The 26,886-nt window shown below is 31.5% G+C and overlaps 3 protein-coding genes across 4 annotated transcripts; all 3 read right to left on the bottom strand.

Annotated features, from left to right (window-relative positions):
- Positions 1 to 3,313: 3,313 nt before the first annotated feature.
- Positions 3,314 to 6,372, bottom strand: LOC100527905 (uncharacterized). Its single transcript, NM_001248521.2, has 5 exons — positions 6,228 to 6,372; positions 6,093 to 6,151; positions 4,648 to 4,716; positions 4,504 to 4,566; positions 3,314 to 3,721 (listed from the first exon to the last, which is right to left on the bottom strand). The coding sequence occupies exons 1-5, from the start codon at positions 6,259 to 6,261 to the stop codon at positions 3,662 to 3,664; spliced, it is 285 nt and encodes a 94-aa protein (NP_001235450.1). The 5' UTR covers positions 6,262 to 6,372; the 3' UTR covers positions 3,314 to 3,661.
- A 1,898-nt stretch (positions 6,373 to 8,270) lies between these two features.
- On the bottom strand, positions 8,271 to 11,369 carry LOC100804950 (transcription repressor MYB6). Of its 2 annotated transcripts, XM_041017253.1 has the most exons (4): positions 11,080 to 11,369; positions 10,797 to 10,926; positions 9,810 to 10,340; positions 8,271 to 9,148 (listed from the first exon to the last, which is right to left on the bottom strand). In XM_041017253.1, exons 1-4 carry the CDS (start codon positions 11,210 to 11,212, stop codon positions 9,118 to 9,120), a joined length of 825 nt encoding a protein of 274 aa, XP_040873187.1. In that variant the 5' UTR covers positions 11,213 to 11,369; the 3' UTR covers positions 8,271 to 9,117. The 2 variants fall into 2 exon arrangements, with proteins under 2 accessions (XP_040873187.1, XP_014632866.2); XM_014777380.3 differs by lacking the exon at positions 8,271 to 9,148 and having other exon boundaries at positions 9,655 to 10,340.
- Positions 11,370 to 21,764: 10,395 nt separating this feature from the next.
- On the bottom strand, positions 21,765 to 26,136 carry LOC100804418 (protein WHAT'S THIS FACTOR 1 homolog, chloroplastic). Its single transcript, XM_003529784.5, has 2 exons — positions 25,412 to 26,136; positions 21,765 to 23,010 (listed from the first exon to the last, which is right to left on the bottom strand). The coding sequence occupies exons 1-2, from the start codon at positions 26,011 to 26,013 to the stop codon at positions 22,467 to 22,469; spliced, it is 1,146 nt and encodes a 381-aa protein (XP_003529832.1). The 5' UTR covers positions 26,014 to 26,136; the 3' UTR covers positions 21,765 to 22,466.
- Positions 26,137 to 26,886: the final 750 nt, after the last annotated feature.

The raw sequence follows: 26,886 nt of genomic DNA, 5'->3' as shown, positions 1-26,886 counted from the left end.
ACAGCTCTTTCATTTCTTTCTCAGTTTTCTGCAGAGGTGGCCACGGCATGTCGCAGTGTGAGAAAAATTATTATTTATTGAAATGAAGAGAGAGAACTCAGAGAGGAGATGCCAAAATCTCCACGGTTTTTATCAGATAGGGGCTTGTGCTGAGTTGCACCCTTCTTTGTACACTGCATTAACTGGAGGAATCGGTGTTGTAATATGATCAAACGGTTAGGATTTGAGAAAGCTGTAATGTACTGCGTTCTGTGAAACAGTGGATTATGGTGAATGGGAACCGCGAGAGGGAGGAATTGATTGCTCAACTGATCTCAGCCGTGGACTGAATACTAAAGACATCATGTGTATATTCTTTTCAAAATCATAATTACACAGACAGAAGATAATACTATATAGTAGAACCGTCAACTGCATAAATGCTCGTAATTAATAATATAGAAGAATTAACATTAACAATCGATTAAAATTAAATACCAACAAGGTTGAATTTATTACAAGGGACATTGAATGAAGATTTAAATCTTCATTATGAGAGGTACTATTTATTAAATATATTATTAAATTTAGTACGAGATCATAAATTTTTTTATATATAAAATCTTATTCAAACTAATAAAAATGATGGTGGATGATAAAAAATTTATTTTAAGTATTTAATATAATTTTTTTATAAATTAACATAATTATATATTCGTAGGTCAAATTTGAAATTAATTATTAAGTTAAAATAATTTAATACTAATTAATTGATGTTCTTAATAGTATTTAAATTTATTATTCGATTTTGAAACATAATTTTGAATTTTTTTTATGATTATAGTATTTATTCTACATAGATTCAATTCGAGTTGTATGTAAAATAAGAATAGCTAACTTAATTAAAAATACATGTTTTTTTAATGTTGTTTTTAGTCTTTTATTTTTTTTATTACATTAAATTTTAAAAGTCTTATTTTGATTGTTTATGTTTTCAAAAAATTTATTTTAATTCTTTTTAGCTAAAATGTTAACAAAAAAATATAAAGTATCCGTTAATACTTGATTAAAATAATAATATAACATGTTAATGAAAACAATATGATTTTAAATGATTATATTTTGATCATTTATGTTTTAAAATGATTCCATTTTTTAAGTATTTAAAATGATTTATTTTTTTAGTCTATTAAGATCGTAAATATTTTGATCCTAACCATTATACATTATATATTATATATGATGTTAGAGTATAATAAATATAATGAAAGATATTATATGGAATGGTTATAAATTTGATAAATTAGAACTAATAGTAAAAGAAATGTATTACCGATCCTCTTACCGCATAGGTTATGATATATACTAGACATAAGGATTATTAGACTGTCTCTTGATCTGAATTAATGAATAGTATAAGATTGATTTTGCTTAAGACCGATTTGACCCGTCTAGCGTAGCTGATTTCTACTTGCATGGACGCTATCTTTGGGGGCAGTGCTGGCAATTGGTCCAGGTTCAGTGTGAAGTATGAAAGCAAATACAACTTGTCCTCTAGCGTGTACATTTCGGTAAATTTCACGTAGGTACTGCTGACTTGATCGATGAGGGCAGAGGAGCAGTGGTAACATATCAAATATCATACATGTCAAACTTGCTGCACCATTCAATTTCAACTCCATGCATGCAAACAATGGTGAATAATGCTTGTCACTTTCTGCGGTGACTTCACAGCTTCATTCTTGGACGGGATACTAACTTTTAGCAAAAGAATTGAAATAATACATATGAACTTCTAAGTTTAAATCTATAACCATTCTACACACCAAAAAAATTAAAACTATAAACTCAAGTAACATGTTCAGTTAACTGTAACTCAGACTCTCTCGGTACAAAATAAACAGGTGTTATATTATTCATGTAATTTTGAATATTTTTCTTTTTTTTAATCACATAATTCATTTATCATATTTTTCTCTTTTAGTTTTTTCCTCATATCTTTTTTATCACATAAAAATTGTACAAAATTAATTATATAACGTACAAAATGAGAGTTACAGTCCAGAAAAACTTCACGACTCCAATTCGTAATTATATATTATATATTTATTTATTACAAAATGGGCCCTGGGCCTTGATCAAAACATTTACAAGGTGGGCTGTTCATCAAGCTCGTCAGTCCAATTCACGTACTGTAGATGGAATATATGAATTACAATTTACAAGCGAGGTTTTCTTCTTGCACCTGTCATTTTTTCTTCTACACGAAATAGTGAGAGTGAAAAACAAAAAAAATCCTTAGGTATAGCCTATACGAATTGTCAATCCATAAGATCATTATGGATTCGCAATCCATAAGACTATTATAGATTGCCAATCCGTAAGGCCAGGGACCTTACGCATGCCAAGCCCACTCCCTCCCCCTCCCTAGCCAGCGCTGTCATGAGGATCTCAGTAACCTCGAGTGACTCAGACGCGCCGATACCGTTGAGCGGGAGAAGAGGGAGGGCGATGACCATGAAGGACACGAGGGCAGAGAGCACCACGGGGTCCAGCCTCGCCTCGGAAGCATCAAGGACAAAGATGGCGACGACAAAGTATGCAGGCGGCATGAGGGGAAGGCACTTTGCGACTAGGTTGGAGCGAAGGGTGGCGGCGGTGGCGATGCAGTGGCACGACGTAGTTGGTGTAGCAGTCTATGAGGTGTTGTGGCACAATAGTCCATGAGGTGTTGCGGTGCTGCAACACGACAGAGTTGGCCTAGCGGTGCGGTAGCGCTGCGGAATTGGCGCTGACGCAGCCTTACCCTTGCATATGCAAAGAGGCTATTTCCGAATTCGAACCCATGACCAACAAGTCACCAAGGCACAACTTTACCGCTGCACCAGGGCTCGCCCTCAATATTTCAAAAAGAAATAATTTTGAAATATTTCAAAAAATATTGGGTGTAAAAGATTTTCTTCCCGTGTAGGAAGAAAATCCCTTTACAAGCTTGCATGCACCCTATACACAAGGATGCACAACCTTATTCATGTACAATATGAGATAAAAGCCCAATATTAATTTAAGAATTGCACCAACAGTACCACAGGTACTGTGTCTGAACACATTTTAAGAAACATGCTAATGAATTTAATTGTTTCAAGGCGGTCAATTAGCACGGTGAAGTTCTAACTTTATTTTCAATGCATATTTATGGGATCCAACCGAGAATGTCCATTTCAATTGGTTGTACAAGAAGCGTGAGTGAATGTAAACCTCCTAATATCCGTCTTCCATTCCTACGGATAAAAAAAATAAATCCAAGAAAGTTTGAAAAACATATTTATTCTTTAAACTTTTTATGTGCCTCCATTGACTATGTTTTTATATGTATTGGCAGCAAAATATATTTTTCAAAAAGTCATGATGAACAACTGAAGGATTAGCATTTTAACAAGCAGTACAAAGTACAAACCATAATCACCCATAACTATCACATGAACACGCCCAAATGGGTGACTCCAGTTTGCTTTAAATGTCTACCCCCCTAAAGTAAAACCTTTTGTGCACTTACATCTTGTGAGAATCTTCAAGTTCAAAAGAAATCGGGTACTGTGATTATATGCAAGTCCCGAATTTCTGAAAGTAAACAATGTATTCACAATATGGAGCTTTTGTAACCAGCAACCATCATTCAGAGTTAGCCCCATGCCATGGAACAAGCGTAGTTGACCACCAGTTTGCCATCAAAGCCAAAATTCTGAAAAAAAATAAGAGAGAAAGGAAATAACTTGATGACAGAACGTGAAACAGAAACAGCATAATTAAATTATCTAAAGAGATACCAAAACAATCTATATAACAATTAGAATATTGACTTCCATATTACTCTAATATTTTTTCTAAACACTTGTAAAATAGAATGTTACAGCTAAGATAAGAGAAAAAGGACATGGCCTAGCAAAAGCACAATATTTACTCACAAAGAAAGAAATGTTTGGCAATTTTTTATTTTCAGCACACTTATTCATCCGTATTCACTTGACATGAATTAGGGCAAGTGGTTTTAATGTCCTTCTGCCTCTTACTTCATCAAGTGTGATAAGGAATGATTTGAAAGTGAGAAAAGAAAACGAAAAGGAAAGGAAATGGATATTGGATTTGACATTCAGCATTATACCACGATCCTAACTTTCATCCCCTTTTACAGGTTGAAACATAACTTATTGAGAGCTGAAAATCCCTTTTTATCTATTTTACAAATCAAAAACAGGTAGCTACAGAAATGTTAAAACCACTTTTAACAAATACTGATCAAATTTTAACGCTAACTATTTGCTATTGTCCCAAGCACATACAGTCAGGCATAAAGCTAAAATTTTTCCTCAACTGTTTTTCCACAACAAAAATGAGATAAATATTATAAATTCATAATTGCAAGAAATATTAGTAACTGCAGCACCAGAATAAAAAAATATGCAACGTCTACATTTAATGAATATATAAATATTAGCAGAGTAAAGGGTTTAGATGATTTCTTACATTAAACAAATCAATGACCAATTCATCAGGGTTTGGTGAAAAGGCACTATTGACATATACAAACTGCAAAATTAGGAAAGAAAAATTGAGTAAGCAGGGTCTACAGAGAAATAGACGGGAATAGAATACACAGTGACAGTTTACCAATGTCTCCCTGTGGAGCTGTCGGCGAAGAAAGTCTATCACTTTAGCAAATTTATCAGTTCCTGCTATCTGTCATATCAAATATATATATAGAATTCATTTTTACTTTGGGGCAGAGAAGATTTATAATATAATTAGGCTCAATAAGTTTTTGCAAGGATTACTGAAAATAATGATTTTCAGAATTGAGTTTAGAACTTTTTGAGTTTAATGGGATGCTCCTCAAACCTGCATTTTTCATATGCATGAAAACGTGTATATATTCATATCAGCAACAAGCACATAAAAAGCCATACAAGGAAAAAAAAATGTTTGCAATCTTCTTTCTCCACTATCAACACAAAAATTGGTGTGTAATCTCTATTAGAGCGAGAATAACATAACTTGTCTTTTTGATAAATTCCAATGTAATCTATTCATCCATGTAGCTAGTCCCACCTAGTGAGATAAAACTTGGTTGTCCCTTGTAGTAATAACAAATTGGCATGGTTTAACTTAACTAAAACTTGAATTACTAACTGTATATATAGTGAAATTCTGAAAGGCAAAAAATCAGCAATGACTAGCCTGTGTTTGAGAAAGTTCCCCTGAATATTGTTTCACATCACTCCTAATGTCGATGGTACAGGAAAAAAAGAACAAAATAGAATTTGAAAGTAACAAACAATAAAACAAAACAAGAAAAAATAAGAAATATGAAACAGGAACATTATTTTGTACACCTCAAAATAAGTTACATCTAGTATTTTCCTCACAATGACTATCATGTCCTTCAAACATCCTGCTTTCCCTTACATGAGTTACATCCTAACCAACCACTATGAACTAAGGCACAAATCCTTGTGCCACCAAAGCAAATCAATTCAAGCAAATGCTAGCCAAGATCTAATTCACCTCACTGAACTGGATAGTAATCATCTACAGTCCTCAAAAAATTATATAGACAGCCTCTTGACCTCAAAAGAGTCACAAATTGGGATCTTCAAATCAAACCAAACCATAATGCCATTTAGTTACTAATCTTAGGCAGCAAAAGAAAAAGAAATAAGATTTATCCCAGTTATCAGTTCACCTAAACCACACCAAATTTTTCAGTTAATTCTGCATTATTTATTTAAATTAAGGTCCAAATAGAAGGTCTTAAACATACAATTTAAGATGTAAATATTAATTTGGGTCAACCTAACCAATTATGAAAATTCGAATACCCACGTAATTGAAAAGCATACAAAAATCCAGGCAAAAGAACATCTCCATCATCAATTCAGATTTAAGAACCATCTCTCACACCCACAAACTTGCATTTGCAACAAACTAAGTATAACTGACATCAGAAGAATTTTCTTTAAAAAAAAAAAGGAAAGCAAGTAAAGGGAGTTTGTTGAATTAACAATTTTGATGAGAAATAAAAGAAACCCATTAAAAAGGAAGTCGAAAGGGGATACCTTGAATTTGGATTGCTTGAGGATAGGAGCATCGCCGGTGGCTCTGAGATGAACAACCACTGCAACAAAGACCAAAACCCAATTCAGAAAATGAAAAAAAGAAAAGTTTGAGTGATCGACGAAGGATCATAGTACCTTTGCGAACAGAACTTGGCAATTCAGAAGACATTGTCCTCAGTTCTCACAACACTGATGCTCTTCCTCTACACTGATCCCTGTTTCTCCACCTTGCTCGATCGTCGCAATTTTTCTTCTATTTTTTTATTCGATAAGAATCGTCGATTTTTTTTCTTATGAGTAAATAGTAAATTTAAATATGTTTTTTATGTGTTAGAATTAGTATTTTTATTTTTTTTAAATAATATTTAAATGACTTTTAACTTTTAAGTAACTTTTTAAAAGGATCGGTATGCAGGCTCACCAAACAGTGCTTTTTAGTTTTCTTCAGTATTAACTGTTCGGCATCGTCATCGTGATTTAAGACAGTTTAATTTTTAATTAAAATTTGTAATAATAAATATTTTTGAACATATAAATTATATTTTAAATTTAATATAAATAATTTATATTATAATATAAGATTATTTTTAATCATCTGATAATTCTTTTAAAGATAATGAAATTTAATACTAGAAATGAAAAAAATGGTAAAAAAAGATAAATAATTCTGATAAATCAAATATACAGATAAGAATAAATAGAAAATTAGTTTGAGATAATCAATTTTTTTAAGCTACTTGTTTTTTATCTTGATCAAAGGACAAACGTTTTCTTGATTTTTTTCATTACATATATTCATTGAATAAGTGATACGGCAGTTCTTTTCAATCTAATTAACTTTAAAATTAAAATTAAGATATATTTGAAACAAATAAAAACTTAAAAAATTAAATTAAATGCCCGATATATGAAATTAGGATTACAGATGTTTATCAATGCCATTGATCCCGTAGAAAAATCAATGAGATTTATAAAACTCTTATAAACACTCTCGTTTAAGGAAAAATTCTTAATATATATTCTTTCATTGAAAAATAACTCTTAAAAATGTTTTCCTTTAATATAGTTATTTCAATTTATTTACAAAGAAGATTTCTAGATACCAATAGTGTATTTTTTTACATTATTAATTAATCAGAAATAAAGTTAGTAATAACTTCTAAATAATGTCAACCAAATTATCGTATGTGACAAATATTACTGATTAGTTGAGTAATTTTTTTATATTGCCAATTTATGCATTATTTAATCTTTAAAATAAATATTTTTTAAGGATTAAATGATTAAAAATAAATAGAAAATTTATAATTTAAAATCAAAAAATAAAATAAATTGTCTATTATAAAATTAATTAAAATAAATAAAATTTTCATAACAAACATGTGGATCAAATTGACATATGATTATTCTGAAATGATTAAAAATGATGAGAAATAGTGAAGGAATTTATGTTAAAAAAACATATTATGAAAACAAAGAATTTACTCAATTGAGTAACATATATTTTTGTAAAAAAATGCACAAATATATTAACAAATAGTTTCCTCCTCAACAAATTATATTCTTTATAGAATAATATATTTTTCATAGAAAAATAAAATTGTTGGAAAATTGTGGTGTATTTTCATTTATTAATTGAAAAAAATTATATATCCTAAAATATGAAAAGAGAATAGTGTATTTAAATCTCTCAAAGTTGACAAGTGTAAGATTTTTTAGTCATAACATTATTTTTATTAAAAAAATGATAAAAGACTTAAGTGTAATATATTTGTTAACATCAAGCCTTAGAGTTAGAGTTGATTTGAAGTATCTAAAGGTATGTTTTATGGAGAAAATGTATTTACTTAAAAATATAAAAATCGCCTAAATTTATTTTTAATATATTGAATATTACTGCGTTTAAATTACTTAAAATCGATTGTAAGTATTGGCGTTACCATTTTCTTAAAATAATCATTTTTATTTTACCTTTCTATATAAACAAAACATGAAGTAAAAAGCAACTTTTAGAAAACTATATATTCTTTTATAATAATAATAATTAAGGTATTCCTAAACATGCACACAAGATGCATGTGTATAGTATATTCTTTGAAGCCTATATATGTACCCTTTTGCTCAAATTATGATGCTTTATTACAAGATTCGTTATAAAAAATTGGATAAACTGTTTTTCTTGTATAGAGCTTTTTTCGTGATTCATATTGGAATAGCTAGCATTGCCTCAAAGATTCACAAGAAGGGTGATGCTGGACAAAAATGAAATAAATAAATAAATAAATCATTCATCAGTTCAGTGTTAATGTTGTTCAACAGTTACAGATTGACCACGCTTGGTGGAATCATTCATATGTGGAATGGAATGTTTCTTGAGTTGGAAAGTAGGTGAATTATTTCATGAATGAAGTAAGTGCAGGCTGCATGCATGTGTTTGTAAGTACAGTACTAATGTAGAAGAAATTTGCTTTGATCAACAAATTATTAATTTAGACATCAAGCTACATTTGGTGATTCTGTTGGGAATGTAATTTGTTCTCTATCTGTTTAACTTTTTGTTGTAATAGCTCAGGCCATTCTTAGTAAATTATAGGGGATTACGAGGTTGATACTTGATACCAATGGTGGTATAGACTTAGAGTTTTGTTCGTGCCGGTGGTTGTGTTGTAGGTGAGGATCTTTGTTCGTAAAGTGGATGCATCTTTCATGTCTCGATAAATCATGTATCTTTTTAGTACTTGCGTACACCTTTCCAATACTAAATTATTATTTCTTTGCTAATAATAATTATAAAAAAAAACACACAATTAAATTGTCCTTCACATAAAAACCTTTGTGCCGCGCGTAATCCCTTGTCGATCAGCTTGATAATTAGCAAGAAAGGAAAATATTTTCCAAACGACAAATCAATGGACGATGAAATTAGCACATATTCCTTTTTATTCTAATCATAAGCCAAGTTATTTTCATAACGAAAATAATTGTTAGCCAATTTATTAATACATCACCTTTTGTTCTCCACGCATCATCCTACATAAGTTAGCGGATTCCAATACCTAGAGAACGAAAGCAAGGGACAAAAGCCAAATAAAGTTGTGTTATTAACTACACAAAGCAGAAACTATTTAATTCAGACATGATATGTAAATATACCTCATTATTTCAAACCTCTTATCACACTAATAATTTCTCTTTATTTTTTATTTTTCCATATATTATATGATTTTTCATATTTGCATTTCTTTTTCTTTTTTATTTTTCTAGATGTCATCTATAAATTTTTAGTATTTACACATCATTTTCATATTTTCTTATGAATAATTCTTTATTTGATACAAAGAATTTAAAACTTGGTGCAAAAGATAGCACGTTTATATAATTTAAAATCCAAAATACAAATGAAGTGGCTTAAGGATTGAAACTAAATCAAGTTTTATTCAAAGAGATGTAACTTGATCGAGATGCTGCCTGAGTTTCATCATATAATGTTAATGATACGAAAAATTATATACGCATGCAACATTAGTCTATTTTACAATCAAAAGAGACATTTTCACCCAAAAACATTTTCTTAAAAAAAATATTAAAAAAAGTAATCCAAACACACACTCAACTTAGTCTATATAGTTTTCTTACTTTTTTTTATTACTTCAGAGCCAATCAAATCCGGACTCCATAAAAATTGTCACTGGTAAAAAATCAAAATTTGTATCATACCATGAATCACCCCAAGGGTAGTGGATGGTATCACTGGATGATTTTGGAGATAAGTAGACTTTATCAACCATGATAGGGTTACCGTTATCTTCCAATATCTTATTTTCTTGACAAGATGATTCCGGCAAATCCATCTCAATGAGCTCCGAGAAGAAGTTTCCATCCATCTCAAGATCTGCCATGAAATCCAACACTGGATCATTGTTACTCTCTTTAGATGGAGACAATAGAAAACCCTTCATTTTGTTATCACCGATAACATTGCTCTTAATTATAATCCCTTCATTGTGTCGACTAATTTCATTGGTGACTGTGACCTTATTAGTCCACGTTGTTGCTTTTGTCTGAACAAGACACGAACCCTTATCATAGTGCCACTCTTGGTCTTTAACGTTTTGATCTTGTTGAATATTTGTGTTTAAAGTGCTTCCTGCACCACCATTTTGAAGTTTCCTTCCAATGTTGGTGTTCCAATAATTCTTGATTTCATTGTCTGTTCGTCCTGGAAGCCGTCCAGCAATCAAGGACCACCTAAATTTCATACACGCACTTTGTGAAACTATGATACCTATAACAATTTGATAACCATTTTCAAATTAATTAATACAATATTAATAACAGGAATTCTATTCTTATCTTCACGTTTTTTTTATACATAATTGGGAAAGAGATGAAAAATGAGAGACAAAAACATGAGATAAAATAAATAATGCGAGGGTGAGAAAGACATAAAGAAAAAAAATGAAATGAAAGAAAATATTATAAAATGTATTATAATAATATAATATCTACTTGTAGCTAGCTAGAGTTCCTTTCTTTTTATGATAAAAAAATTCCCTTTTTTCTGGAAGGGGTAGCGAGTTCCTTTCTTATTAATACAGTATTTTACTGATAAAAAAATATAACAACCATAATAATGCGGGAAATACATACATCAAATGTAAAAAAAAAATAAAAAAAAAATCAGCTATAAATATTTTGATATACCTGTTTCCGAGAAGACTGTGAAGCCTGATTATAAGCGCCTCTTCATCATTAGTTATGTTGCCTCTTTTAATGTCAGGTCTTAGATAATTCAACCATCTTAGCCTGCAACTTTTTCCACATCTCTTAAGACCTGCATGAAACCAGTATATATTAGAAAACTACTATATACACGTAAGTAGAAATTAATTAATTAAACTTTTCAAGTTATTCCAACTGAATCAACTAATGCACGAAACTGTGTAAGTGGATATGCATATATGCATGCATTATATATTTTTATCACCTGCTCTTTTGGGCAAGTGTCTCCATTTTCCTTCGCCATGAATGTTAATGTATTCTGTCAAAATTTTATCCTCCAGAGCTGTCCATGCTCCTTTGTTCAACCCTTCCTTAGAACAACAAGGACTTCTTCTCATCTCTTTGTGCACGTGCAAGTTAGTGGTTACAAATTATGTAAGTGTGATCACGAGAGTGAGAAAGATACTATAATGTTGGCAGATGAGGGGTGCATATAATCACGTATGCTCTATATATAATATGCATAAATACATTATTCTTATTATGGAAGACCCAAAAAGAAACCTAGCTATCTGTGTCTCCACCACCAATAATTTGCTCCTTAAAACTTAAAAAGTATTTCCATTGAATAAAAAGTAGCTTTTAGGTTTCAAATCAGTATGCGTCATAGGGGGGTACATATAATTTTGCAATTGCTTTAGTGAGTAGAGATTAATTAAATACAAAATAAATGAAAATTCATAAGTACTATAAATACACCCATCTGCCATTCATTGATATCACTTGTAGCTACTTTCTATCTAACTTTCCCACGCTCTTGAAAGTTTGTTGGTTATCAAGTATCTGAAAAATTGAAAGTAAAAGGGCGACTGAATTTGTAAAACCTTAATTTTGTTTGGGTTTTAAGAGAATTAAAAATAATTTTCTATTTATTAAAAGAATAAAATTGTTAAAAATAAAGAAATAGCCTCAGTTTCCGTCAATTGGATATCAACCCGGTACCCATGTGAGTATACTCTGCTAATTAGGTCCCGCATTAGAAAATTAATTGTCACCTTTCACCTTTTCTTTCTCTATAGGGGTGAGCCTTAAGTATTTGAATCATTTTGTAAATAATTTGGAAATTGATTTAAGTTGTTAAAAGATTAATTCAATTGCAACAGGTCCAGGAGACGTTGGTGTTGGTGGTGCTGCTTTTAATCGCCACAAATCGTGATTTTTTGGTAGTGCAACTTGTTAACTCTAACCGTTTAATAGTTATGTGAAGTATTACAGCTTGTTAATCTACTATGAGTTTTGATTAACCAGACAAATGAAAAACAGCATCAGTTATAAATGACACAAAGTGAAAAATTAATAAAAAAAAATATATACAATAGCACAAAATAATTTAGCACCAACTTAGTGTTGAAGTCGCTACCTAATGGTAAGTTGTAAAAACAAATAAAAAATAAAAAACAATTTTATTAGTGTCAGTTTATTAAGCCGAGGCTAATAATTGCATTAGCTATGTCGACTTCGAGTCTGATACTCGTACACTAATTATGATGTCCTGGAAGAGTGCTAATAGAGAGTGATGGAGAGAAGGAAAATTTAAATAGATGCCACATTCGTTGTTATGACTTTTGTGTGATTGATGTGAAGCAACATACTCGTATACTACTATGTCTTTTGCATTACCCGTTGTTTTTGTACTGAGACAAGTACGAAGAAGGAGTGTTGTAACCTATATTTTAAAATCTATATATTGATCGAAGAGGGTCTTTTTAAAGAAAAAATTAAGTTTAACTAGTGGCAAACTGAACTGAATTGCGTTAAAAAATTGAACTATTTTGAATAAAAAATTAAATTGAATTATTTTTTACTTCAAGTTTTTAAAAATGAACTGCTTTTAAACCGAATTGAACTATATATAACATATGAGATCGAAAATTATGCTTAAAAAAAACTTTATTGAGAATAGTACAAACAGCTCAGAGCCATTCGGAGTAGTTCGAACAGTTAGAGCGGTTCGATTTAAATCAGTTTGTCCAAACTCATACGTTCAGTTCGTTTGAAATGTTTCACATGCAGTTTAGTTCAATTTGCCTGAACTGCTTTTACAGTTTAATTTTGTTCTATGTCAGGTCAGTTCATCTATTTTTGTCTGTTCTTACATAGGCATAATATAGTGAGTATGCGTATCGTGAACTTTGTGATGTACATGTTCAGTTTGGATAGGTTCTTTAGGTTCAAATTTCCCAAACTGAACCAAAGTCATTTGGCTGGGACAAACAAAATCCGAACTAAACTGATGAACCAAACCAAACTTTTTTTTTCTTTTTGCTATTGGTTCTGTTCTAACTGATTGGGTTCACGAGTTAATCCGGAGCTGTGGTCAGTCTTAATTAGTCGTCAATGTAAAACAGTTTAACTGAAAGTGGATAACCATTAAATACTTTTAAAAGTAAAAACTCTCATAATATGACGCAGATGTTTAATCATCATCAACTCGTACATTCAATATTCATGTAATCTGAAAATATTTAAAGTTTTCCCGTTACCCGCGTCAGCCAATGAAGATATAATGAAAAAGAGGAAAAGGAAACTGAACAACAATCATAGAGTTTAGAACCGGGTGCGCACGATTTTTCCAAATAGTGTAGCGAAGTCACAAAAAATAGTGTGTACAACAAAGTTCTTCACGAAACGCATGGTTTTTCTGCACCATTTTGCAGGTATTCCAGTCCTTTGTTTACAATATTACGTAGATTTCAATTTTCTTGGTCTCCAACATATATGGGTTAAGGTTAACACGCGCTTCAGTATTGGATGGTCGAAAAGGTTTTTGACACGAGACAAAATACAATGAATACTATTATATACTACCTTAGCCACTTCTCATCAAAAGTCAGAAATCTGAAAAGTGAACATTTTAGGGTAAAGCAAATTGTGGGATGAATGTCTATATATATAGTTGGAACCGAAAAATGTCTGCATGTACTTTCAATAAGTGTTTTTTTTAACACTTATTTTGAATGAGAAATTAGTTACCAAATAATTTTTTTTATATAATAAAACAAATTTCAAAACCAAAATTAAGAAAAAAAATCGAGTATATATCTTTATTAGTGGATCCAGTGCTTGTAATTCTGAGTATACGACTGCAATACAGTAAGAATGATTGTTTTATGCTCAGCAGGCTGCAGTGCTCCCAGTAAACTGAACTTTCCATGCATTTCCTTCATTATGTTATCCTCTTCTTGATTAAATAACATATATATAGCATTACATCGAGGATTATAGGCAATGCATTGTCAGGGATTTTCCCTGTGTTTAAGTTTAAGTTAAACCAAGTTTCTAAATAATAATAAGAATTACTTCCAAGTCATCTTTTAAAGAACTAGTGGATATTTGAACAATTAAGATTAAGATACTAAGATTTTGTAGAAGTATTTCTCAATTAATTATAGTTGAATGCTTAAAAGAACAATGTAAGAGTGAAAAACAAATAAAAGAAATTAGTAGAAGAGTAATCAAAATATTGTTGTGAGAATTGATGGTTTGAACAATGAGAGTTGGAGTTTGTTTTTTCTTTTTTCAATCTAATAATCTTAATTAATTTAGTTATTTATGTAATTTTTCTCCAATTCACAGTTATATTCTAATTCTAATGTCTTAGATGAATGAGTTTAAGTTATTTAAATTAATTTTCAATGTGTTAGCAAATCAACCTAAGCAACTCGAATTAACATTTAAGAATTAGCATAGCCTAATTGATATTCACCTATATCTAGAATCAATCACAATTAGGTACTTTTTTTAGTTCAGGAATCAAACAAATATCTGTTGACTAAACTATTAATTTTTTGAGATCAAATAATAGATGATCAGTCTAAGACAAACATTAAGAAAAGAAGAATAATAAATCTGAATAATTGTATTAAGAAAGAATATTATATGAATTAGGTTTAGTCTTTCCAACCTTGACAGATGAGAAGATTAGTTGCTAATGACATGATTACAATGACCAAAAGCAATCCTACAAATTCCTAATCAAACTAAGTAAAGAATCCTAAGAATAGTTCTATTCTCTGCCAGAAAGCTACTCTCAAAATGGACTAAAATGTCCCTTCAATTAGACCTAATTAAAGTCTTTTATATTCTGATATGGGCTTAGGCCTGTCGCGACCTCTTCCCTTAAGTGAGGCCTTCTATACTTAAATTTGTCATCTTCTTATTCTCTTCGCTTAAGGACATGGAATGTCATGCTTAAGCGTGTTTTCGTGTCCCTCCATTGGCTTACTTTTCTCGTTTAAGCACCTTGAGGCTTGGGCTTAAGTGAGAACCTCTAGTAAATCCAAAGTTGCTCATTGACTTAGCTTGCTTAAGTGCATAACATGTCATGCTTAAGCAAAGTTAACTTCAACATAAATTTTCTAAATTTCTCTTGCTCAACAATTGTGCTTAAGCGAGGCAAATCAATGTTTCTTTCAATTGATTTTGTCTCGGCTCGCTTAAGCACACAACAAGTCACGCTGAAACAAGTAGAGCTCCACTTGTCTAACTAATTCATTTTCATATAAAAACTCTCACAAAAATATCAAAAAGACCTAAAACTAACAAAACAAAGATCCTAAATGATAAATCCTAATCTATCCTACTTTTTGAGTTAAAATACAACTCAATGTATAAAAAATATTAGATAATCACCTCGAATTATGTGTGAAATTAAAATATATTTAACGATTTTTATGCATGTATTCATACACTTCATTATATACATTTTTTCTTATTATACTCCATTTTTTTTATGTATAATGATAATAATAAGACTAAAATTTAAGACCTTATGTAAAGAAAAATAATTGTTGGATATATATGCCTTGAGTATCTAGATCTAGAAAAAGATATAAGAAAAGAAAAAAAATATGTAATTGATATAATTAATGATTTGATGTAATAAGAAGAAAAAAATAAAGAGGAATGAGGATGTTTATTGGATATAATAATTTACTGTTTTTTTCATTTATCTCATTTCTATATATCTTATTTTTTTTGTATTTTTTACTTATCAATTTCTCTTGTATTTTTTTTTTGCTTCGTATCTCTTTTCTCTTTTTAACCATCTACACTCAAAATCAAATTGTTATGCCATGAGTATAATGATTGCATTTCCGACATTCTTCTGGTGCATTATGGATGAAGTACTACAAATTAAGAAAGAACTAAAAATTGAAGACCGAACTTCAAAATCTTTGTTCAAAGAAAGAATCACAAACAGCTTTTCATATTTGGGCACGTTAATATTGTGTGCAGAGAAATTAAAGGGTAAATAATCTAAGCTACACGTGCGAGGCAGCTGCCACTACTATTCCGCAACAACGCAAAAAAGAAAAAAGAAAAGTATAATAAAATATCGACAACATACATATATGTCAGTGTTCTGTTCAGAGAGAACAAGGTAACACTGAAATCCTGCTTTTCATATCGTCGTCAAAATCATTGTGATGTGAAATAACTAACTTTTGAGAAAGATCATAACCATTTATGCTTAATTTCTGTGGGAAAAAGCACAGCATTAGTTTTTGGTTAATTTGATTAATTTAACAGAATTAATTAAATTTATTCAATTTTTTACTTCATAATCAAGTCTAAATCGAATTAAACTTACGAAGTTTTAATGTTACATAGATAAATATCTTTAAAAAAATATAAAGATAAAATGAAATAAACTTCTTCCATAACTAACACATATATAAGTTAGTTTACAACAATGCTTTCATTATAGTTTTTCAAAAACTAAGCTAACGTATGTAATAAGTTAATTTTAAATTATGAGAGAAACTTGTTTTAATATATTTTTCATTTTTTTTCTAGTAAGCGCTTATGAAAAAAAAAATCGAAATGAATTTTAATTTATGTTTGTTTTGTTCTCAGAATCATATTTTTTTTTTTAAATTGATTTATCCAAAAAAGTTGAAGTCTACTGGACCTGTTAGCCAATTTGGGCTAACCGATCAAGTATATATTCAAGGTAAATGCTATTCGCACCTCTTTTTATGCTATATAATCCCCAATCTAATGAATATTAGACAAAAATACCTCTTATGTAAAGAAATATCCATTAATTAAAATTAACACAACGAAAAATTATTTCCGTTGCCTTAATTTTTTTAAAAAAAAACAACACTCCAAAAACCAAGTTTTCATTGTCTTAAAGTTTTTTGAAAATAAAAAAAATCTAATTCAACAAAAATAAATTTTCATTGTTTAATTTTTTTCAAAAAAAATTAACACAATGAAAACAAGCTTCAATTGTGTGTGTGTGTTTTTTTTTTTACATAACAAAATTAAGTTTTTGTTGAGTCATTTTTTATTTTTTAAAAGAAACTTAAATAAATTTAACACAATAGAAATACATTTCTATTGTATTAATTTTTTAAAAAAAAACACAACAAAAACTTATTTATATCGTGTATACTCCATGTACACAATGGAAACCGAATATATATATATACATACATGTCAAATGGGTTATAATGAAGCATTTTCATCATTACAAATGATAACAACGTGTAGGGGGTGCCAGGAACACCTCCCTATATATTCAATTCAGCATTATCCAATCAAGAATCGATGAGTGGAGTCAACATTTATTAGGGGAGTGATTTAAGGTTAATAAAGAAAGCCCAAAGCATGTAAGTGTCTTAGGTAAAAAATCAGAAGAAAATGACAAAACAAAAGGTTGAATACTTCCTTAAAATCTAGGATAAAATTCTTATTACGAATAACAAAGCTAACCAAAATACAAAATTAACAAGGCGTCATATTTGAATTAATCCTCTTTTTTAAAAATAAAAGTAAAAGCTAAATATAAAATTCAAATAAACTGAAATTACCTGGATGTCTTACGATATTCTTCCATTGTTTTTTTCCCATATTTTTATAGATATTTTAACCCTTCAGCTCTCCGGTTCATATTATTTCTGTACATATTTCTACCTTGTTATTTTCCTTTCTCTTTTATTTTGAACATTTGCAATATTTTTTCTATTACTAAATGTTTAGGCCCGCAGCAGTGCAACTCATAAATTAATAGCTAGCCTAGTTCATGAAAGCCCAAACCAAATACTACTAAATTCAACAAACTCACCACCTCCACAACAATACTCCGAAATAAAACAAAACAAAACCAAAAAAGAAATAGAAATATCACGGTACTTGTTATGTTCACTCTCTTTCTTTGCTTATTCACTTCTTTTTTTATGTAAATAAATAGGGGAGTGTATTTTTTGAAAAAACAAATTGAAAATGAGAGTATATTAACAACGGAGAAGAGATATGACAACTGCCTACTAGAAGGGGGGGTTTGAACCGTTCGATTAACAAAAGAAACCGGGCTTTGCTAGGTGCGCCAAGCATATTGCTTGTGCACCCAGCATTAAAACAAAATTCCAAAAATATCCTTAAAGGTTTTTTATTTTTACGGATTACATAATTCATATACCTCATACGGATCATGTGATCCGTATGAGTTATACGGATTAACTCATACAGATTACGTAATCCATATGAGAGTTAATTTGTATGACTCATATGGACCACGTAATCCGTATGATTAACTCATACGGATTACTTGATTTGTAAGTGTTTTTTTAAAAAAAATTCAAAAATGTTTTTTTAATTCATAAAAAATATACAGATAAAATAATGCGTATGAGTTATATCAAAATTAATTGTCACGAAACTTATTATTCAAATTTACAAGCGCATTAAATATACATTTAAAATTTTAGTGTTATATATAACAACATTATTTATTTTATACTATAATTGCTCTATTAGCTCAATTGGTTAGGGTGTCGTGCTAATAACCTAAAAGTCACAAGTTCAACTCCTACTTGGGCCATTGGACTCATACGGATCAGCTAATCCGTAAGCCTCATACGGATTAGTTGATCCGTATGAAACTTACAGATTGACCGATCCATAACCCTTTTATGGAAGGATAAAATGGGAAGATCGCGAAATTTCTGGGTGTACCAGCAATTTCGCTGAGTGTAAGTAGCAATGCCCAAAGAAACCTGATGCAGCCTGTGTAGAACAAGGGCTTCATAATTTTAGTCACTACTTCTCTCCTTTTTTCCACACAACAACAGTGTCAGTATCCATTTTTTTTTATCGGGCCCATTCTCTTAGTTACTACTTCGAAATTTGAATCCACTAACCGGGCCCATTTTGTAGCTGAAGTCAGTGATCATGTGAGAAATGACCGTCATAAGCATGTGCACGTGTTAGTTGTGCTGCTTTGCTTTCTATTACCCCCAAACTTTGGGGAATTTTAAGTGAGCGAGTGTGTTATTTAATTATCTAATCAGCAAAATGAAACAGTATAGAATACTCACTTTCCCTTTTTCGGATAAATACCATAAAATCACTTTCCAAACCATCTTTTGCACGACTACATTGTTGTCTTTGCTTGGAGCACCCACAACCAGAACTCAAACCTCATACTTTTTCCTTACTATTGATTCAAGGTAAGGGGGGAGTGAGGTGGTTCTATATGTTTGTATTTTTATTTCTGATATGCTAAAATGATGTACTAACCTTTTGATTTATCTTGTGTATTTTGTTGTTCCTAAATTATATACTAAGAATTTATAGAGTTCTCTTTGTCTGGGTAAAGATCATGACAGAGAGATACCATCATTTTCTTGTGATTTTTCTTAAAGATAGAAAGGGTTGTTTTTGCTACTCCATGGTTGTTACTCGTTTTCTTTTAAAAAAATAAAAGCACTCACTTAGTTTTAGACTACTGAAGCATATCTCTTTTCCTTGTTCTTCTCGGTTCTATACACACCCAAGAAGGCATATATGCTTATTACACTATAAAAGAAAAAAAATTAAGAAGAAGAAGGTACAGATGATATGAAGGTTCGGCTAGCAGCTGGAAGAGAATAACAAAAAGATTTATTTTATTCCACTTTCATGTGAAATGGTGGTGTGCTTTTAAAATAGGAATTAAGTTTCTTCTGAGGGATTTGGAGAAAATTCTTAAACACTAGATGTCCGTGAATGCATATCATTGGAGACTGCAACGTTCCCTTCTATTGCTCAACAACGGAAGGAAAATAAGAAAAAGGTTTGCTTGCTTGCAATTGGATGAATATTCTCTCATGGCTATTGAGATGAATGCAAAAATTAACATGGTCAAATTTGCACACAAACATTTATCTACATTTGGTGATGCTCAAGGTACCTATGTCTATCCGGGAAGCAATGTTCCAGAATGGGTTGGAGTATAAGACAACACACGATTATGATTATGTAACTATTGCTCCACACTCCTCTCACTTGGGCTTCATTATTCTGGAAGTCTCGTATGGGGGTTCCAATTCGGAACTCAACATCACCACTGGGGATGAAGGTGAAGAAGGTAACAGTATGAATGTGTACTTGGGCAGACCATATCATGGTATTTAATCGGATCATGTGTATCTAATGTACGACCAAACATGTTTTTGCTTTCTGAATGGACGTCCCAAATATCATCCGATGTTGAAGATTAGGGTTATAGTCGCATCACAAACGCTCACATCCCAGTTCGTCTCTTTGTAGTTAAGAGGGTTTGGGATCAGCACAATCCCTTCCTCAAATAGAAGAATTGGTTAATGGTAGAATTCCAAAACAAAATTCTAAAGTCTAACCTGTTTCTGTGTGGAATAGGTGAGAGGGAGGAAAGATTAAAAATAAACTTTTTAAAAGATAAATAATCATTTTGAATCAAATAAATAAAATAAAGGATCAAAATGATGATTTAGTCTTTTTTTTAGCACACTAATTTAAAGGTGAACTAATACACTTTGATTAAAAAACCCGTGAAGCTTCTAGGTCAGGGTATTCTAGATGGTACATGGTAGTGATTCTTGCTTGGGATTTCCTGATCTAGAATAGTATCTGATATAATTTAAAAAGAAAATATAAGAAAAATAAATAAATAGGGTGTTCTTATTCAAAAGATCTTGTGATCGTCAACCAATTCTAGGCCGAGGATTAGGGTTATAACTTGTTTTTCAATATTCAGCAGCTTGATTAAAGGTGGTAAAAGATAAAGCAAGTACACAGCAGATATATGATCGTCACAAGTCATTGTTCATGCAATCTTTTTGAAAGTCAACTCATATCTGATATTTAAGTACAAGTTACAGTTTCTCACCATTGTCAAACCATCTGGGCCGGATCCTCAACTTCAGCTTCATGCAGCACATATCGTGTGTTGCAAAAATATGATTCTTACACAGCATAAACCTTCATTTACACAGATAGCCACAATGCATAGTATATAATGACACGTGGACAACATTTTCAATTAGGTAGAGATATTCAATGATTTATTCCATTTTAACGCTATAGCCTTTATAGATTTATTAGTAGTAATATTATGTAAAGTTAATTTACAATTCATATAATGATCTAATAGATACAAGTATGTGATAGATGAAGCACTGGAATTAAAATTATTACAGCATCCCACGTAGTATGAAAGTACTTCAGAAATCAATTAATCTAGAATTTGTTAATAGGAGCCCCCCAAGAAAGGATATAATCTAAAGCTCTCCAGCAAAGCACTTGCGAGGTGAATGAAATAAATTCGAGAACATATGCTGAAATTGCGAATCAATAGAGAAAATGCTATCATGAATCCATTCTATAAAACATTTTTCCTTCTCCGATAATTTAGTCGTTTAATGCAAACATAACCTTCAATCTGTATCTTGAGGAATCTTTCCTATATTGATGACAGAGGTAGGCTTCACAGATATGTAAGCACAATAATGATTTATGAAACATATAGTGGGGAATATTACATCAAGAACAACTGCCACACAAGAACTGATGGCTAAGTAAGCATGATAAATATGTGGTAAAGCATTTAGAGGAGTCACTGCACCAAAACTCTTGATGTTAAGGCAAATGTCGTTATAAATTATAAAATCATATGTGTACAATCTTTATGAGCGAATAGAGCAGTCACCACTCTAGTGCACTTCAAGCGATTACAGCTCCTAAACTTATCACTAAGGAAAACATACAAGGTAAGACCCCATCAAAGCATATGTATACATCTAGTGCCATAATCTCCATTCAAGCACCTTCAGATTACGGGAAATATCATTACAAAATTCACACCAAGCATTGGAAGCATAATGATATTTTAAATCCTCCCATCCCTAGCCCCTCCTTTAATGAACTCATAAATGCGTTTTTTTCAACACGCTGAAAAGGTCTTAAGAGGAATGATTTAATTATTTGACCGAACTGTGCATATAGTTAAATCATAAATGTGCCAAGCACTGTCAGCATCAGAATTTTACATGATAAAACTTTTCTGAATTACTTAAATCTCAACATCTGCAAGGGAGGACCAATGAAAATAGTCTAAATTGGTGAAGCCAACTTTCACTTGTGATCACAACCTATCTAGTTGTAATCAGTATCAAAAACAAATTTTATGTAAAAGTTCCGGGAGATTGTACTTCCATTGTTTTTCTCCTAGTAAGGAGTGATATCCTTACTACTGCGTACTTTTCCAAGTTAAATTTCCTTATCCTTTCTCAATTAGGAGTGATGCAGTACCCATACCACTGAAAAATCAATCAAATTCATCTTCTAAACAACCATTGTTAAAGAATTGTTGTCACACAGATCAATATTTCCTCTACCACAGAGTGCCATAAATTTATCATAAAATTGCAACAAAGGACACTTATCTATCAAGTTGGAACCAAGATAAGCATCTTTGAGGAAGACAGTACTCCTTACACCTTTATTGGTGAGGTAAAATATACCTTGGTGCTTTATCAAGCAAAGAAGTAAATTAGATGGCAAAAGACACTCTGCATGAAATGCATCCAGCTGTAAAGATGTCATCCTCTTCTCCATGGTCAAGCTGAGAAGCTCATGAATCACTGCCACAGCCCGTTTTCGAGCTTTCGGATCAGCAGCATCGAACCTCCTCGCATTCAAATAAGGAGAAGGAAACTCCAACTTCTGCCACCTCTCAAGCTGCTCAAGGTAACCAACATTTGGCCGAAAACCCGCAGGAAAATTCATTTTGAATGCAAATGGACCAAGATAGTTCCCATCTCTTGAAATCTTCACCTTCCTCCTATTTCCATCTGCCTTCAGGTTCACAACTCCTTCCTGTGCCAACCTAATTCGTGTTTAAATTAACTCATTTTGTATCCAAAAGAATTTATATTCAAAGTCTCACTATTGATGTCACTGTTAGCGAATACTTTTTCAACAAGAAATAATCACCTTTTTATAATTTATTTCAAAAGTTTTTTTAAAAAGCTGCAAAAAATTAAAACTAATAATTAAAACAAGCTAATCCAAACACAAAACTAAGACGAAGAAAAATTCTTAAACATTAAACAAAACCAAACATGTAAGTAGCAACTTAGACAAATAAAAGCAATTTTTTTTATTAAAAACCGATATATTATTATATTATGATCCGTAATAGTATGAAAAGTAATCATTATAGTCATTAATTTTGATAATAGTCATCTAATTTGGCTCTTGAAATTGCACCACCAATAAATTTGATCTCTAATATTATAAACAGGCAAATTTTAGTTATTGATTTGGTAAGTGACGATGGGTGCAGGGGTATGTGTTTGTTGATAGGGATGGTAAACACTTTCAGCACATTCTTAATTGGTTAAGGGATGGCGTGGTGCTGGCTCTCAAGGAATCTCAGTACTCAGAGCTGTTTAGGGAGGCTGAGTACTATCAGCTACTTGTAAGCTAAATATTGCTATTCTTAAAGATATGTGGATTTAAATTGCGGTTGTGGTTGTGACGCCAAGGCCTTAGAAACTGTAAATATTGTGCCTGCAATTGTTGTTGCTGGCTGTAATTTAAAACCGTGTTAGGATTCCTTTTGTTTGGTTTTGTTTAGAACTGGAATTGTCGGAGGTTGTTTTGAGTCTAGTTGTTGTATCAATTTGTTTTTGTGATAAGAATCAAGAATTTTGGCTTGGCTTTGTGATGAAGCCATGTACTACCATTAAACCCTTAATGTAGATTTCTATTTTATTATTATTTTCCATTGTGGGTAGATTAGTGCATCTATTTGACAGGTACTCATTTTCATGCTTATCTATAATGCTTTTATTAGAAACTTGTAAGTTTTTGCCTCTTAGTTTGATCAGCCAGCAGCTTTTGTTTTTTCTTTATCGATTTTCCAGAACATAATTTTAAATGCAAGGTTCACATTCATTGTGGTTTTGTATGAAAAACAGCAATCTATGATGGAAACTTTCCCCATCTTAACTCAAAAATAAGGTCCTTTGCTGTATCACTAGCAAATAAATGCATTCCTCCACTTGCTATCACTGCTTATGTATATATGCCATGATGTTAACCTTGAAGTTTTCTTATTACCTTCTGCCTAGATTTCTTCCAATTACTTTACCTAATGGAGAGAAACTGAAACTTCAGTCCTTGTTGAAAACATAAAACCTGTGATAACTTGCTAAACCTCAGGGGCTTATTGATGGAATCCATTCTGTCCTTAATAAGAGGAAGGAAGATGATGAATTCCATACAGAGTTGACACAAACAGATATCATCAAGTGTATACAATCTTAGAAAGTAAGGTTTCGAGGGGCTAATCTTTCTGGTCTTGACCTCTCTAAACTGGTAATTTCTTTGGCCAAAAATGTTTTGAACATTATCTTAGTTGTTTTACTTATAAAGCAATCATGTGATTTTAGGATAATATGTCTGCTAACATGATCCCCTGGCATAGTCATGATATCTAAATATGGATTTATCATATGTGGATTTCAGCTATGCTTGTCTTAAAAATGTGTTTTTTTCAAGGGCAAACCTTCAATGCACAAAGCTTTGAGTAAGTATGGTTCTGACCAGACTCAATACTTGGGATATTAATTTGGCTTGAGCAATCTTATTTGGACTATGCAAATTAGATCTGAAATAATTGAATCTTGGGCTAAATTGGGCAAAATTTAGTCAGGCTATTCTTGGGTTTAGGCTTTGGCTTGAGAACAATAAAATCCTACTTTATCGACCAGACCAAAAATATTCATTTTTTAACTTAACATATGATGTAAATGATTTATGGTACAGCATTTAGCAAAAGAGTTGTTTTGCTATTATAATCACATGTTTTTTTCTTGATTACTTTTTAAAACTTGTGACACTACATACTTATCTGGTTTTAGCTAGTTAGAAAAATGTATATTTAGCTATTTTTAACCACATCACCATATAGGTTTAATTTTAATTTATAACTTTTTCTGTACCTATTTAATTTAATAAGATGTTGATGCCGAGGCCTCCATCTTTCACAATGCAACTTTGCGTGAGTAAGCCACTCAGAAAATTCTATTATTCAATTGCATTGCATACATACATGCTGGCCTCTAAATTATTTCCTTAAAAATTAAAGGAATCAAAACAAGTACCACTTTTTTCTTTTAATTCAGCAAATTCCAAGACATGTAACAGGCAAACTATAAACAATGCATAAGAAAAAACGATTATTTGTTCATTCTTAAAGTTGAGTGAGTCGAAACACGTACCTAGACTCTCTAGCAGTGAGCGCCAAAGTGGAATCCCAATCCTCCAAGGCAAGCGAATCCCTTCCACGGAACCGCCTAACCGCGAAAAACTGCGGGTACTTGGGAACCAAACAATCCTTAAAATCGGAGGGCAGACCCAACTCAGGCCCAAGAAGCTCCACCGTTTCGAGCGGCACCCTGCAATCGACGCAGAGCATGAGCAGCTTCCGCAGGTTAGTAACCAAGAGGGGCTCCATTTGGGCTCGGGCATGGGTCTCCTCTTGGGCCAGGCGGAGGGCCCGGGCCGTGAGGGAGACGGAAGGGGGCGTGCCGGCGACGCGGAAGAGGGAGGGATGCTTCTCCATGAGGCCCATGAAGGCCCATTTGCGGACGAAGCCCACGTGCTTCTCGAGGTCGCGGAGGAAGAGGGTTTGGGGTTGGGATTGGATGAGGGAGCTGAGGTGGAGAATCATGGATGGCTTCTTGCGGAGCTCCATTACTCTGTCAAGTTCGGGCACTCTGTGGTACGTTTTCTTCTTCGGCCTTCTTCCGCCGCTCGATTTCTGCCTTATGGAGAAACTAGCGTTTTTAGAGTGGCGGAACGGAACGCCGTGGCGAAGCATCGCACAGAAACGCAAGACCTCCTAGTGAGGTGTATTATCTGTGATCAGAGTTAAATGTTCTTGTGTTGAGGCTGTTCTCTGTTGTGACTAGGGTCATCATTGGATCTAGAAAATTTTCTTACTAGAAATAAAACATACTTTGTAATATTTTTAATAAATTATTATTTTGATTCCTTAAATATGTAAATTGATAATAATTTTTTTTTGAATAAACTGGTAATAATTTAATCCTAAAAGAACAAAAATTATAATTTAATTGTTAAATGTGTAAAAAGTGTGACAATTATGCCCTAGTGTTAAATTTTATGGAATCATTTTATTATTAAGATATAATCTTTAAGTATTATTTAGATATTAAGTTATATTTTTCGATGACCAATTTAACATTAAGTGAATATAAAACTTAATTGTTATTCATTTTACTTGTATATGGATTAAATTAGATTTTTCTTTTTTTCAAAAACTAAATTATCATTAGTTTACGCACTTCCAGAAACTAAAATGATCATTTATATGATATTTTTACAAAATAAAAATATCACATGCTTTTAAAAAAATACATAATATCATGAAAAAATTCAAATATTGAAAAAAAAAACTACAAAATAGTAAAATTAGTAACGCTTTTTTTTAATTTCTTATATTTATTTTTAAAAAAATATCTTATGAGTACAATACCTTTTTTATGAAGACAAAATTTTCTTTTATTATCCATAAACAAATAAAAAATAAAATCTTGTGAGAATAATTGCCCCCACACTCATCTACATATAGATCCCTCACTAGTTAGGGTTATGTTCCCACTTCCAACCTCAAGAATATTTACAATTATAGAGTGTATTTTACAAGAAAAACGTTTTTTATACAATTAAA

This window comes from Glycine max, chromosome 7 (assembly GCF_000004515.6).
Source record: "Glycine max cultivar Williams 82 chromosome 7, Glycine_max_v4.0, whole genome shotgun sequence".
Classification (NCBI taxonomy): Eukaryota; Viridiplantae; Streptophyta; class Magnoliopsida; order Fabales; family Fabaceae; genus Glycine; species Glycine max.
Note: the sequence above shows the minus strand (reverse complement) of the source record. Positions and strands in the feature narration are given on the sequence as shown.